This window comes from Elephantulus edwardii, unplaced genomic scaffold (assembly GCF_000299155.1).
Source record: "Elephantulus edwardii isolate Elephantulus edwardi_28Jun2011 unplaced genomic scaffold, EleEdw1.0 scaffold00053, whole genome shotgun sequence".
Taxonomy (NCBI): domain Eukaryota; kingdom Metazoa; phylum Chordata; class Mammalia; order Macroscelidea; family Macroscelididae; genus Elephantulus; species Elephantulus edwardii.
Genome location: NW_006399803.1, coordinates 17,524,658 through 17,541,756, shown reverse-complemented (window position 1 = coordinate 17,541,756; position 17,099 = coordinate 17,524,658). Strand labels below are relative to the sequence as shown.

General features: G+C 36.5%; 2 protein-coding genes across 2 annotated transcripts in view; one reads left to right on the top strand and one right to left on the bottom strand.

The window, feature by feature from the left end:
* The window catches only part of ELF2 (E74-like factor 2 (ets domain transcription factor)), a 103,456-nt gene that overhangs the window by 69,740 nt on the left and 16,617 nt on the right, over positions 1–17,099 (bottom strand). The window contains exon 2 of the mRNA XM_006887032.1: positions 5,566–5,731. Coding sequence (XP_006887094.1) covers positions 5,566–5,731 — 166 coding nt within the window. The remainder of the gene's footprint in view (positions 1–5,565; positions 5,732–17,099) is intronic.
* Positions 6,097–7,209, top strand: LOC102875105 (membrane-spanning 4-domains subfamily A member 13-like). Its single transcript, XM_006887035.1, has 2 exons — positions 6,097–6,189; positions 6,901–7,209. The coding sequence occupies exons 1-2, from the start codon at positions 6,097–6,099 to the stop codon at positions 7,207–7,209; spliced, it is 402 nt and encodes a 133-aa protein (XP_006887097.1).

The following is a 17,099-nucleotide window of genomic DNA, read 5'->3' as shown; positions in this document are numbered from 1 at the left end:
ATACTTCTGATTATACTGAGAAACTAAGTATAAACTAAGTTCTCTGTTAAAAGAAAAGGAGCATACATATAAGAAGAGTACAAAAAAATTACTATTTAATCATTTAAAAGAGCCTGAATCTAGATGGTGTAACAGAAACTCAGAAAGTAGTTTTCAGTGTAGACACAACTGCTGTGGAACGTTCCTTAGAATTGGGCCCTAAGGAATGGACAATATATTTGAGGATATTCCAGTCTAAGGGAACTGCATTTGAGCAAATGCTGAGAAGCACAATCCATGAAAAGGGCAGAAAAAAACAGCTAAGAAAACATAGATAAGAATAACTGTATAAGATATACAGAAAGCAGGTAAGAAATTTCTTATCTCTCTGCAGATAAGAAAGCCAGATCATGGAGGATCTAATACTAGATGATTCTATGGGTCACTGAATTTGGCAGAAGAATAATAGCCTTTGAAATCAGATAAACAGCATCAAAACAGTAAGCATAGATGCCAGAGTAAATGAAGGGAGAGAAAAACAATTATAAAGTATAGTCAAAAGATATATTGATTTTTTTAAAGAAGATGTAAAAAGAAAGAAACAAAATAGTAAATATAATGCATCTTGTTAATTATAAAATGCCTGTTCCTGCACAAAAGAATGTGTTGTCAAGTGAAGTTAAGGGAACTGTTGTGCTGGGGACTTTATTTGTTCATGCAATCTGGTATAAAAATTATAACCTAGATTTCTATTTTAGGAAAGTAAAATGGAGACTCTGAAAGGTTAAATACTGCCAAGGACGAGGTAGAGAGGAAATGTGAAACCAAGATTAATTCAAGTAAATTTTCCTTATTTTCCTACCATAGAAAGCTATCTGAGTGGCTAAAAAATATGCATGTATTAAGCTTAGGAACAGTTATCAAGGATTTTATATCATATTTGGCCATACTGTGGATCTTCTATTTTTCAAAATGTTAAGTATTTCCCATCTCAGCCACAAAAGGGCAAATACTATACAAAATCACTGTTATAAATATAGGATTGGGGGAAGAGTGGGATGGGAGTGTAGGAAAAGAATGGATAGATAACTCTTGTGCTGAAAAAGGTGAAGGAAAATTCAATACGAAATGAACAGACAATCAAATATTCTATGTATTGCAGTTAACAACGAGACCAGGATACAGACCGTGGATTAAATGAAATGAGGGAGGAAGGAAAAATCAGAGAGGGGAGGTGAGAGTATACAGTAAGAGTTTAACACTGTAAAAAGTTAACTGCAACAATCAATAGTTTATACCTATAAATGATTTCTGAAAATAACTAATGCAATTTAAGCAACTAAAAAAATTTAAGTAGTCTATGAGATTGTTATTGCTGCTTACTGTGATATAGAGATAGATAGATAGATAGATAGATAGATAGATAGATAGATAGATAGATAATCTTCATTTATTTCCATTGCTGGCTTCAAGTATGGTTCTTGCTTCAATCAGTCCTTCCCTGACCCTTTTAACAACCAAGCTTTAGTTGTACTAGGTTATCTTCCACTCCTCTCAGTTACCACCACCACCCCCTTAAAATCTATTTGTCTATTCTTTATTCAGTTCTATACAAAGAGGCTACCATCAATTGGACTACCATGACTTCACATTGGGTTTGATCCGTGGAGCACCCTACCAATAAAGTAGTGAGAGGAAGCAGAAGCTATAGAGATACCCATGGCCCTGCTAGCTGCCTCCCTGTGTCACTGTCCTCAAGGCAGCTGTGTCCCTTGCAGAACAGTCTTTTTCCCTCTAATCACTGCACTGGGTGATATTAATTTGCCTTAAGGTTCATTGCTATGAAATTAATTCCAACTCATAACAACTCTACATCTGTTTTTTAAGATTTTCAAGTCTGTGATTTTCAGAAACTGATTACGAGACCTGTCTTCCGAGGCTTTTCTGGGTGAGTGTGAACCACCCATTTTTCTGGCTAACAGGCAAGCACTTAACCACTGACACTATCCAGGGGGAAAATTAGGTCACCTAATGAGTTGGTTTCAACTTGATAGCAAATGAGTAAGTGAATGAGTGACAGATGGCAGACTCTGTCCTATAGGGTAGATAAAAGATGGAATTCACTTGATAGCAATGAGGGTTTTGTTTTTTCAGTACTTCCTTTTTTATCTGTCACATCAAGTCCTGTTGGATCTTTAAATGACAGTGCTTATATAACAAAGTCCTTTTGTTTCTATTACTTCTAATTGGTTTTTAAGTCTTGCCTCAACATATGCCACAAGGGCTAGTCTTCTTGCCTCGTCTTTCCTCCTACAATTCATACTTAACTATTGAAATACCAACTGCATAGAACTCCCTACTTAAAATCTTTTAAGTCTTTCTGCTTTCTTTCTGCCTCATTACTAAATCTGGAGATTAAAGAAATACTATAGTCACAACTCCATGTCTTATTTACTTACTATCTTCTAAACATGCTTTGAATTTCAATATTTTCACCCACTTATTAATTTTATTCCCTCAGAGCATAATGCTTCACATGATTCCTGTCTGCCCATTTAAATCTATCCAACTGTTCTCCATATTCCTACTCTCAATATCCTCCAATCTTGTAAACTTTAATTTCCTCATCTGAAAATTTCTTTGAATTTATAAATAGCACTCATTTGATCCTTTTGTTTTATTTTTTTAGTTATTTTGTATTTCCACAATCATATTGTTCATTCCATCAGTGAAAGAAGCATGTAAGAAACAGTGCCAAAAAAAAAAAAATTTTTTTTAAAAAGCAAAAAAAAAAAAAAGAAACAGTGCCATACAAAGCATTTACTCAAGAATTCTTGAAAACTTAAGGATTAAGAAAAGTGAAAAATATCTACTAAGTTGAAGGATAAAACAGTGCATCTTAAGCATAATTTAATATTTGCAATTAAGTTAAAATATTTTTATAAAAGTGTATCTATTATTTAAAACACTGACATAAATGTATTAATTCTTAAATATTATTTAATAATAATTTTCATATTTATGTAATTTTTAAAGTGATTATTAAAATTGCATTTTCACTGAGTTCAGCCTCTTTCTTAATAAAGAATAAAGAGACTCCCCTCATCCCCTAACTCACCACATCCACCTATCTACAAAGAAGGTCTCCTCAAAGAGAAGAGAAAAGACATTGCGGGTTTCAGGCCTGTCAGAGTCAAGACCATCTTTCATTTGTGCTTTACTAATACTTTTCAAGAATTCTTTATGATTACTAATTTACAACTGTCATCACAAAGCAATTTTTATGTTTAAATTAGTATGTCCACTTGAAAACCTTTAAAGCATTATTTAGTGTTTCTTAAAAAATTTAACAGAACATTTCTAGTACAAATAAATCCTGTGAGAGAAATGTGGATTATTTTAGTCTAAAACAGGGTGAATAAAATAGCCCACAGTAACTCCTAATAATATGTGGAAATATTTTATACAGAAAATAATGAGGATGCTTAGAGGTAAGTCATTTTATGATTTTAGTACTTCTTTGTAGATAACATCATGATTACTATTTCTAGTATGGTTTATATGTTGTTATGTTGTTGTTACATGCTGTCAGGTGAGGATTACCTAACAGCTGACCCTCCAGAAACTGTCAATCACATGCCACTGCTCATATTTCTCTCCTGGAGAAGTTGACGATTTGAACTGTGTTCCTCTGTTGACAGCACAATACCTTACCCACTAGTTGGTTATACAGGTCTATGTAGAGAAGATACAAGAAGAAAACCTTCTATGTGAACATGTAGAGAAATGACATGACAGGTCAATAAATATCATTAGGGACATTTTAGAGTGATATGAAATCCAACATTCCAGGAATTGTCTCCTATATATCCAAAAGGAAGTATTACTCTATAGACTATCATTTCCTGCAATTTACCAGGTCATAAAAGGCTGCAGATATCCAAGAATATTGTTTTCCTTCTTTTCTCAGTCGTTCATTTTCCAAAACATACACAACTAGAATTTAAGTTACAAATTTATATCATCACAAGAAATTATATTGCTCCTAATCCACTACCTAAAGGAAAAAAGTAATAGAATATTTCACAATAATCTTTGTTCATTTGTATATATTCTAGATGTCAGAAGAATTAAAATATACTGATTTTAACTCATTTAAATATGTATTTGATTCTACAAATTATGCATTTGATTATACAGTGCCTTTCAAGCCGTTCAAATCCACCAGCAACTCTGACAAAAAAAGATGGGTAGTCTCCTCCTGCTAAAACTACACCCTTGGAAACCCAACAGAGGAGGAGCACTAATGGAATCAGAATTAACTGGCTAGGAGCGAATTAACTAGGTGGTGGTGAATTTGAGTTTAAGAAGGTTTTTACTATTATTTTAGAATAAGATAATTATTTAACGAATACCTTTTCCTTTCAGTGTTAATAATGATCTAAAATGCACTATCGAATACTTTCCCCTGTATTACACAAGTAACTATTCTCTCACCTAGACCTTGCAAATCCTCCTCTTTGAGGTCTTCATTAAAAATTAAGATGTTCCAGGTCTGCCAGAGTCAAGACCACCTTTCACCTGTGCTTTTTCTACTACAGCATCACTATAAATCAGAGACCATTCCAGACTATAGATACACACGTATATTAATGTTTGGTGACCTTTTTGATGAAATAAACTACCATCTCACTGAAGATTTACTGGCACTGTTGTCATCATTCTCTGAAGAACAAGGAATAATCCCTTCAACTCAACAAAAAATAAGATTATGTGAAGAACTAGAAGTACTTGGGAGTAAGAACAAGCCTCAGTGAGCAAAGAGATATCAGATATTCAAGATTCTTAATAATGAGAGTTTGTCACAGTGACAGAAACCTATCTACATATTTCAGAATCTTCATTTAGTTTAAAAAGCAGTATATAGATTCTTTTTCTCCATTAAGAGCCAAAGTGAAGTATTAATATTTATTATTATAAAATATCCTACGGTATAAATTCTATTGTCTTTATAATCATTGGCAAAAATGAAAATATTTTCTCCAAGAATTACAGCTACTAATCCCGCTTTTAAACATGTAAACTATCTTACCAGATACCAAGATTTCAAAGAAGACAAAAGAGACAGAAGAATCAAATAAGACTATTAAAAAGTTGCTTCTCACATAAGAAAAAGAAATCATACCTCTCCAACACTGATTAAAAAAAAATTCTCGTTTTACTATAGAATGAAAATATCATTATTTTTTAATAAAAAGTAAAAGTTACCTCATACACTAGCCTACTGACCACTATAAGCAAATAACATCGAGTAGTTACATACCTAGATAATATTAAAATTATTTTAATGTTATGGAGCTGTAATTCTGTCCAGAGGGTTCATGATAGGAAAATCTGTACTCCTCAAAGTTACAAGGTACAACTCTCTTATCTACATAAGTTACTTTAAACAAGAAACGTTTCACAATGTCCAGGCTAAAGCAAATAGTATTACAAAGAAGTTTGTATCCATCACCTGGTAACAGCAATGCTGAAGCTTACCAAATGAGGAGGTTATAAATAATGAGTATTTTATAAGATGTCTACCTGGTTCCACATTTTCGGTCTCAACTTCTTGTTCTTCTGCCACATCTTGCATCATATAAGTTTCATCATCATAAACCAGAACCTGGGCTGCATAGCCCTGCTCTAATCTGGCACTTGGGACTGGCTCCACAATCACTGCTGGGTATTCAGAAACCTTTTCACTTTCCTACAAGAGCAAATTTAAGAAACAATCAACCTTTTTATTCACATGTTCTAAATTCATTTATAAACCCTTGAGCAATTCACACAAATCAATTCCATGTGCTATAATCATGAGTGTATAAACACCAAAACAAGAAATAGAAAAGATCAGCTTTAATAATCTTTTCAAGTCTCAAAGTGTGAAACAGAGTTAAAATGTTAAGTAATCAGAAGCCTGCGAAGCTTGGCTGGACCATGAGAGGCAACAAGATCTCAAGCTTCAGTGTCTACCAATGAAGGCGGCTCAGATGGGTTTAGTGGTCTGGTTCTGAAGGTGTCTGAGCCAGCCAGCTGGATTCTGCTGCATCAACTAGCAGAGCTGAGGTGCTCATGCAAAGACCTGGACTGGGTGCTGGACTAGGGCCCCAGGATAGAGTGACCCGCTGGCATGGTCAACGTTTGCCTGAACCTGAGCCTGAGGAGGTGAAACAAGGTCTTCTGGAGCTTTAGCAAGTAAAATGTGGAAATTTGCTAGTGAAGAGAACACCAACAATTAGAATCACCTCGAGAAAATGCCAGTAGTAAGAATTTAAAAATCTCAGGGAGCTCTGTTGGCCTAGTGGCAAGAAGATGCACTGCAATCCCAGAGGTACACAGTTCAAATCCACTAGATGCTCTGCTGGAAAAGGAGGGACAATCTCCTCCTGTACCAGTCAGAACCAATGTGATGGTACACACACACACACACAAAATAATAAAATTTTTTAAAAAAAGACTTCTCCTTGGAGAGGGACATCATGTTTGGCAGAGTGGCGGGACGGCGCAGGAGAGGAAGACCCTCGATGAGATCGATCGATTCTGTGACTGGAGCGGTGGGAATAAGTGCATTTGAGATGGCTAGATTGGCACAGGATAGAACAGCGTTTAGAGCTCTTGTACATAGGGTCGCTATGAATCGCAGATGACTTGATGGCACATAACAACAAGAAGTATTGGAAATAAGTGGAATGATTTAATGTTTGTTCTTTGTGTCTAACTTCCCTCACTTAATTATTTTCATGTCTCATTCATATTATAACACATATAAAAATTTCATTTTACTTTTATAATGTGTAATATTCTCTATAAACCATATTTGTCTATTAAAAAGAAAAAAGAATTCAAAAATCTCTACAACAGATAAACTTATTTTAGGGGAACATTAATTATAAGAAAACAAAGCATCCACATAAAGGTCTGGCTGTATGTACTTTGCTCCTGAATACCCTCTCCTCATTTGCTGGAATAGTTGCAATAATTCTAACATTATTAGAATTATCAAAGTTTCATTCTGTGTCATATAGGAATTATGGACATGCAAAACTGGGAAGAGAAGTGTCACAAATTTTACTCTTTTCCTACAACTTGGAGTTGTATACTCATTCCTCTGCTGTGTGTATTTGCGTAAAGGCCATCAAGATGGAGGTGTTAGGAAAGAAGCTGACAACACTCTACAAACTCTAAAATGATATTTTTTTAATTATTCTCTTTGATGTGGGCCCTAATGATATGTCTATATCAAAGCTGGCACAAACCTACAGATTTTGTGCAAAGGAAAAATAAAGTTAGTTGGCTTCTCCTCCACTATTCAAGAAACTGTTCCACACATATTTTTCTAGGCTCCAGGGGAAAAGCTTTTCCTCCATTTAAAGATCATTGCAAGGAAGAATTTGCTATCTCGGTACTCACAGAGTACTGTCAACTATCCATAAGAGCATGTGCAAAAGACCACAAGAAAAGATTTGTGATTGTGTCTATAAAGTGCAGACTGTGCACAAAGAACTAGAGCAGGATATTGTGTACTTCTCAGGAAACTTGAAACAATGCCCATCCTAACAAGCAGAGAACAGATTTCCATTTTTTACCTAAATAAAATATAAATCTTAAATTTTAAAACAAAAAGTGTTAAGTAATCAGGGCTTTAAGATGATAGATTAAAAACATGCATATATTATACTGTGCAAATAAAATGGACACATAAGTAGCATATATACACGTTTAACACACAGAGAACACAAAGGGAACTAACATATAAGGTGCTTTTAAGGTATGGGGAGGGGAAAAATGTTATTTTTGCCTAGAAAATTTCACTTTCTTTCATGAAAGTCAATCAAAACTACAGCAAAAAGATTTTTAGGCATAGACATCAACTCTCAAGGTCATGGAGTACAGAAAAAAAAGACCAATAAAAAACTTGGACATTTGAGTGGCATCCACTTTCTAAAGCACATGCCTCAGGAAACTCTTACGAACTTTGATAAATGAAGATAGTTACAGAAAGGCTTTGGGCCTTTTGTTCATAGGGTCACTGGGTCGTGCTCAACTCAACAGCAATCAACAAGAAAGAGATGAGTATTAAGTATGTTAACCTAGCAGCCAAATCATAGCTACCATACAGTACAAAAGGTTGAGAAACAGACTTTATATTGGAAAATTCATAGATATAACACCAATTACTTCTGAAAGAGGAAGCACAGAAAATGAGGAAAGGGGTGACAAACAAGAATGATTAAACAAAAGATACCTGAAACACATTTTAATTCCTATTCTTTTTCCTTCATGATGCTACGTAAGTTGGCCATACCTCCACCACTTCAACAGAAGACTTTAAAAAAAAAACAAAAAAAAAACCCCCCGGTTTTTGTTGGGGAAAAAAATTTGAAAACCCCCTAAAAAAAAAAAAAAAAAAAAAAAAAACAACCCCCCAAATAATTTAAAAGAAGAGAGGGGGGGGGGGGGGAGCAAAGTCTTCAAAGTACAATAAGTGCATTTGTTAATATCAACACTGTACCAAAATCAGAGTTTTCAATTATTTCATTTTCTACTTTTAATAATTACACCGCTAACCAGTCAGTTAGACATAGTTTGGTGGCTTGCATTTTGTTGTGATGCTGGAAGCTCTGCCACTGGCATTTCAAATACCATCAGGTAATCCATGTTGGAGAAGTTTAAGTGGAGCTTCCAGACCAAAAGAGATGAAGCAGCAAGACTGAAGTATTGGGCCTTAAAAACCATATAGTCAATAAAGCACAAACAGACATTGTTCTGGTATTCCTTACTTTCAACCAGAATCCATCTGACATCAACAATGATATCCCTGGTGCCATGGTCTCTTCTAAATCCTTCTTGAACTTCTGGCAGTTCCTTATCTATATACTGTTCCAGCCATTTTTTAATGATCTACAGCAATATTTTGATTGCATGTGATATCAATGATAATGTTTGATAATTTCAACATTGAGCTGGATCCTTCCTTGGGAATGGGAACAAATATGGACCTCTTCCAATCCATTAGCTAGATAGCCATCTTCCATATTTCCTAGCATAGACTGGTGAATGCATCCAAGGCTGCATCTGTTAACTCAAACAAGCCAATTGGTATCCCATCGCTTTATTTTTTGCCAATGCCTTCAATGCAACTTCTACTTCCTCCATCATTACCACTGGCTCCTATTCTTATGGTACTTCCTGAAATTTTTCAGTGTCAATCAATTCTTTCTGGTACAGTAATTCTGTGTGTTCCTTTTATCTTTTTTCTTTTGATGCTTTTTGGGTCACTCAATCTTTTGCCCATACCATTTTTCCATGAAGCTTAAATTTGTTTTTCAGTCCTTTCAACTTGAGAAATGCAGAACAAGTTCTTCCCTTTTTATTCTTCAACTCCAGCTCTCTGCAAATTCCATTATAATATTTTGTTTTGTCCTCGAAAGCTGCCCTTTCAAACCATCTGTTCAGCCCTTTGACTTTGACATGTTTTCTGTTAGATTTGAAGTCTCAACATTGCAGTGCAATCTTTAGTCTCTTCTGAAATCTATTTCGATTTTTCCCCTCTTATTTTTATAATGGCCTTTTGCTTTCTTCATGGATATCCTTGATATCATCCCACAACTCATGTGGTCTTCTATCACTGATGCTCAGTGCCTCACACCTACTCTTAAAATGAACATAAAATTCAGATGGGAATTATTTCAGATTAAGATTATATATAGGTTCCCGTGGACCCCTTTTAATTTTATCTGGCCTCAATTTTAACTTGCATATGAATAATTGATGATCTGACCCAGTCTGCCCCTGGCCTCGTTTTGGCTGCTGATTTTGAGCTTCTCCCATGATTTCTTCCATAAAATGTAGTCAATCTGATTCCTATGCAGCCCATCTGATAAAAATCCATGTGTAAGTTGTCTTTTCCATATTTTAGAAAAAGTATTCCCAATGTGGACAGTGGTGAAGCTCCCAGTTGTAAAACAGGTTTGGAAATGGGAGTGGCATCCACAAGCCTATGAAAACTCTATGAAGTTGGAGAAACAACAACAGCTATAGAAAAGCATTAGGTCTTTTGTTCATAGAGTCGCTATGAGTCATGCTCGACTCAATGGCAATCAACACAACATCTGCAATGAATAAACCACTGTAATTACAAAATTCAATCATTCTATTTCCAGCTTCATTTCTATCACCAAGACCATATTTCCCAATTACTATTCCTTCTTCAGTGTTTTCTATTTTTGCATTCCAGTCACCAATTATCACTACCATATCATATTGCATGTTTGGTCAATTTCAGACTGCAAAATTTGGTAAAAATTCTCAATTTCTTCCTTTTAAGCTCTAGATGAAGGAGCATATATTTGAATAATATTCATGTTAACGAGTCTTCCTTGTATGAGCATGGATATTTTCCAAACACAACACTGTATTTCAGGATAGAACTTGAAATTAACTTTTTACTATGAATGCAACCCCATTCTTCCTGTTTTTCATTCCGTGCATAGTATACCATATGATCATACCTGATTCAAAGTGACCCAGGCTAGTCCAATGCATCTCACTAATGCCTAGTATGTCCATATTAATGTGTTCTATTTCATTTTTAACAATTTCCAGTTTTCCAACATTCAAACAATGTACATCCCATATTCCAATTGTGTGGATCATGACAAGTTGTGGCTGATATTGAGATGAATGGGAATCCCAGAGCACTTGATTGTGCTCATGTGAAACCTATACCTGGACCAGAAGGCTGTTGTCAGAACAGAGCAGGAATATACTGTATGGTTTGGAATTGGGAAGGAAGTGTGTCAGGGTTGTATTCTCTCTCCATCATTTGTTCAAGCTATAAGCTGAGCAAATTGTGCAAGAAGCTGGACTCTATGACAAGGAGTATGGTATCAGGATTGGAGGGAGACTCAACAATAACCTGCATTATGCAGATGACACAACCTCACTTGCTGAAAGTGATAAACACTGCAACCACTTGTTGCAAAAGATCAAGGAATGCATCTTTCAGTAAGGACTGCATCTCAGTATCAAGAAAACAAAGATTCTATCACTGGACCAATAGGCAGTGTTATAATTGATGGAGACTGAAACTGTCAACAGCTTCATCTTGCCACGATTCACAATTAACACCCTTGGTACAAGCGGTGAAGAAGTGAGATGTATTGCACTGGGAAAATCTGCAGTTACAGACCTTTCCAAATTACTGAGCAGTACTGATGTCACTTTAAGGACTGAGGTGTGTCTGATTCAGGCCATAGTCTTTCCAATTATTAGCTATGCATGTGAGAGCTGGACAATGAATAAGTGCGACAGAAAAAGAATTCATGCCTTTGAGCAGTGGTGTTAGAGAAGAGCACTGAACCTCCCATGGACGGCCAAGAGAACAAACAGATATGTCTTAGAGGAGGTGCAACCAGAGCACTCTCTGGAGGCAATAATGAGGCTTTGCCTCACATACTTTGGACATGTTGCTAGGAGGGGCTATGCCTTGGAAAGGAACATGATGTTGGGAGGGGTGGAGGGTCAGCGAAGGAGAGGAAGATCCTCAATCAGGTGGACTGAAATGGTTACTGCTGCAATGGTCTCTTGTGTGTCAGGAAGTGTGAGGATGGTGGAAAGGGTTAAACCGGGCTGCTCCTTAGAGGCAAGGATTCTGAGGCTTCGTCTCACATACTTTGGGCATGTTGTAAGGAGGGACTGATCCTTGGACAGGGACATCATGCTCGGGAGGGTGGAGGGACAGCGCAGGAGAGGAAGGCCCTCTATGAGGTGGCTTGATTCAGTGACTGGGGTAATCGGGATGGGTGTATCAGAGACAGTGCAATTGGCACAGGACAGAGCAGAGTTTAGAGCTCTTGTACACAGGATCGCTATGAGTCACAAACGACTTGACGGCACATAACAACAACAACAACAACAAACAGCACCTAACAACAACAACCAAACCCTATGGATAAGGGAAGAATATTGTACTGTATAATGCCAGATGAGCTCCTAAGGTTGAAAGGTATTAAAAAGGTGAATGGGGAAGTGCTGCCTCCTCAAAGTAGATCTTATGAGCTGAAGTGTTTCAATAAGAAGCACTTGCTGCAGAAGACTACAACTTTCAATTACACATCATTAACAAGAAAACAAAAAAAATTCTCAGCACGTCAGCCAACAGCACAATAGATAGAAAAAAGACTAGAGTTGTCAACAATTTCATTATACTTCATTATATTACATAATACCCATCGCAGCACCAGTCAAGATATTAATGCTGAATTGGGGAAATCTGCTGTCCAAGACCATTTTAAAGCGCTAAAGAGCAAGGATAGCCATAAAGACTAATCCAAGCCATGCTATTATCAATCGCTTCCAATGCGTCTTCAAATTGGACAACAAATAAGAAAGATAAAAGAAGGATCAACTGTGATGGAGAAAAAAGAACAATGAATATACCATGGACTGCAAAAAGAAGAAACAAATTTTCTTGGAGGAACAACCAGGGTATTCTTTAGCGGTAAGGATGGTGAAATTTCAACTCAGACACTTTCAGCACCGGCCAGTCATTGGGGGAAAAAAGTAACACCATGCTAGGAAAAGTATAGTGTCAGCAAAGAGAGGAAGACCCTCAAGGAGACAGACTGACAGTGACTACAATGGGCCTGAGTATGTTGAAGACCGTGTGGATGACACAGTTTCCACCATCCCAACAATATGCAAGTCACTTCAGTATGGCAAACTGACAAATGCTAAAATTCTTAAGAGCAAATGATACAAAAGCAAGCATACATATACATATAAACCTATAAAATAAGCAACAAGAAAACATAATCATAAAATAAGAACAAAAACAGCTTAATAAAGAACATAAAAAAACACAATACCTTATGCACAGGAAGCAATACATAGGGAACAGACCCATTACAAAAGAAGAAATTGAAAAGGTAATAAAACAACTTCCGACCAAAAGAAGCCCTAGACCAGATAGTTTTACAAGTGAATTTTATCAAACATTCAGAGAAGAACTGTCACCAATTTTACATAAACTTTCAGAAAACAGAAAAAGATGGAATTCTCCCAGACTCATTCTATGAGGCAAACATATCCTTGAAACCAAAGCCATGTAAAGATACCACCAAAATAGAAAATTACAGGCCAGTATCTCTCATGAACACAGATGCAAAAAACCTGAATAAAATCCTGACCAACAGAAACCAATGATGCATCAAAAAAATAATTCACTATGACCAACTGGATTCTTAACAGGTATGCAAGGATGGTTCAACACACACACACACACACACACACACACACACACACACCCCACAATGTAATTCATCACATTAATAATGCAAAGAACAAGAACCACAAGATCCTATCAATTGATGCAGAAAAGATCTTTGACAAAATCCAACACCCTTTCCCGATTAAAACAACCAACAAAATAGGATTAAATGGAAATTTCTTCACCATAGTAAAAAGTATTTAAGCAAACCCAAGAGCCAACACTGTTCTGAAAACCGAGAGATTAAAGGCTTTCCATTTGCGAACAGAACTAGGCAAGGATGCCCACTATCATCTCTCCTATTCAATATTGTATTGGAAGTCTTAGTGATAGCAATAAGAGAAGGAAATAAGAGGTATCCAAATTGGCAAAGAAGAGGTAAAATCTCTTTACGCAGATGATATGATAGTATACTTAGAAAACCCTAAAGACTCAGCAAGAAAACAATTGGACATAGTTCACCAATTGAGCAAAGTCGCAGGATACAAGCAACATACAAAAATCAACTGGATTTCTCTACAGTGACAACGAGAATACAGAACTGGAGATAAGAAAAACAATTCCCTTTACAATAGTTAATCACAAGATTAAACACTTAGGAGTAAATCTAACCAAAAGCACAAAGGATCTATTCAAAGAAAATTACAAAACATTACTACAAGAAACAAAAAGAGACCTGGAAAAATGAAAGAATATACCTTGCTCATAGATAAGAACACTCAATATTGTGAAAATGACAATACTATCAAAGGCAAATTACACGTTCAATGAAATCCCAATACAGAGATGGAAAAGGCATTCTCCAATTTCATTTGGAATGGAAAGAGACCCCGAATAAGCAAAGCACTCCTTAAAAAAGAAAAGCAAAGTAGGAGGCATCTCACTCTCTGATTTCAAATCCTACTACACTGTGGTGGTCAACACAGCATGTTACTGGTACAATGACAGACACATAGGTCAGTGGAATAGAACTGAGAACCCAGAAATCAGCCCATATACCTATGGACAACTGATTTTTGACAAGGAGATGAAATCCATTAAGTGGGGAAATGGCAGCCTTTTTAACAAACGGTATTGGCAAAATTGGAAAACTATCTACAGAAAACTCAAGCAAGATCCACATCTCACTCCACATACAAAAACCAACCCAAAGTGGATCATGGATCTAGGACTAAAACCAAGGACTATAAACTTCATTAGAGAAAAACTTGGAAAAACTCTAGAATTCCTAATATACAACATCAACAGCCTTCCAAGCATCCTGGAAAAACCTACAACCAGGGGAGGATAAAATAGATGAATGAGACCTTCTAAGAATCAAATCATTATGCACATCCAAAAACTTCTCCAAGAGGGTAAAAAGGAAAGCCACACACTGGGGAAAAAGTATTTGATAATGACATGTCAGACAAGGGACTTAATCTACAATGTATAAAATACTCGAGCACCACAACAAGAGAAAGGTAAATAACCCAACTGAAAAATGGGCACAGGATATGAACAGTTGTTGTCGTTTTTATGTGCCGTCGAGTCGCTTGTGACTCATAGCGACCCTATGTACAACAGCTCTAAACTCTACTCCGTCCTGTGCCAATAGCACTGTCTCTGATACACCCATCCCGATTACCCCAGTCACAGAGTCAATCCACCTCATAGAGGGTCTTCCCCTCCTGTGCTGTCCCTCCACCCTACCAAGCATGATGTCCCTTTCCAAGGACCGGTCCCTCCTTACAAAATGTCCAAAGTATGTTAGAAGAAGCCTCAAATCCTTTGCTTTGATGCAAAAAAGTTCCCATTCATCAATTTTTTCTTCTCTTCTTTGTACAAGCCCCCTAATATATGACTAACAGCTCCCCTTCTCATCACTAGCCAGAGTTAGGTCAAAGCATACACCCTAAAAGGGCAAAGTCCTTCAGACACGCAGATGAGACACTCTGCTGTCTTTCACTGTTCTTGCAGATTCCCCCATAGAACTCTGGAACTAGTCACAGACTTTACAGTACAAGTATATATACTCAGAATTGAAATAATACAAAGGAAGAGATGGGAAAGGTTCAGGAGGAGTCCCAGCATTAAGCTTCCACTCCTCTAGGTACTTGATTACACACAGTTAATGTCATGGGACCTAATATTTGCTTTCCTTCAGCCCAGAAGACCGCCATCCCCCTAACTCCAGCCTAGTCTTCCAAATACTTCACTGGCCTCAATACCTGACAATATGTACATGCATCACACAGTATGTATTGGTGTGGAAGTGCAGGGAGCCTCTACTTTTGGAGCTCTCAGTAAGCCAAACTGCTCTGTGAACTTTACAAATGCTCTGTTCATGTGACCATAAATTGGCAAGCAATACCTGACCCACACTACTCAAAAAACTCTCACTACTGTTGAGTTGGAACCAGTTCATAACTAACCATCTAGTAGGCTTTCAGAGACTGTAAATCACACAGGAGGAAATGCCTATCTTTCTCCCTATACCACACTGCCAAATAACTGACCAGAATATCTTCCATGTTCATTACTTTTCTCACTGATAACCTGGATAGAAGTTCTTGAAAACATGGATCTCATGTCAGACAACTCAGCCACATTCTCCTGGAAACTTTCATCTGATTATAATATACTGTCTTTTCATAACTCAGTGTGGCATACTAATCATTTATTCAAAACACATAAGAGACTTAAAAGAATATTCTCACAGAAGACAATACCACAAAGTAAAGGAATAATAACATATGAATTAAGATAATGGCACCATATGAGAGAGGGAAATACTTTTTTCTAAGATTTGGACATTTTTATTTTCTTGCTGTATTTATGGATTTTTTTTAATTTATATTAATCTGAGGGACAGGTAATTGCTACCGAATGAGTTATGTTTCTCTAAAATGTGTACAGCAAATCCTAAACCCTATGCTTGTAGAGCTCACTGTCATAATGTTGGAATCAATTCACAGTTGAGTCTCCAGAGGAATTTCAGAGACTATAAATGACATGTAAATTTGTCCATCATTTTTTCCACAAAGCCACTAGTGGATTCAAACTGTCAGAGAGACTGTCCTATGGGACAGCAGCACAATTCTTTATGGACATCACCAGGATCTGTTTAGGTCCACCAGCCATTCCCTGGGGGAGAGATAAGCGATCTACTCCCATGTGACTTACAGCCTCTGAAAACCTGCTGGAGGATCAGCTGTAAGTCAGTTCCCATTTGACAGCACATAACAATAATATGCCTCCTAAAACTGTGACAAAACAAACTTCAACTCTTAAAAAGCTGTCTACCTGCAGTTATTCATATTACAGCAGCTCCAAGAAACTAAGGTTGTATATAACATTCTATTTGTTATTCTTAAATAGTATAACTGTGTTTTCACATACTTAATTTGACACATACTACAAATAACTTTAAATAAATTGCAAGAAAAAGAAACTAAATTTTAAAAAGCAGAAAGTACATGCCAAGTAAAATGCTGAATTTCTTCTTCTACTCTCCACACAGGCCAAAGCAACACTTAATCTGCTCACCACATACTTGTTTTGGGTTTTTTGGGAGTTTTTTTTAAAGTCATTTTTTAAATTTTTATTTACATTTTATTATTGTTTGTGTGTGTGTGTAGCATCATATCGAATCTGACTGGTACAGGAAGAGATTGTCCATCCTTCTCCAGCAAAGCATCTGGTAGATTTGAACCAGAAGACAAAAATTTTCACCACTGGACCAATCGGTAGCATCAGGATGGATGGTGAAGAGATTGAGATTGTTCACAGCTTCAGTTTGCTCGGCTCCATGGTCAACACTCTT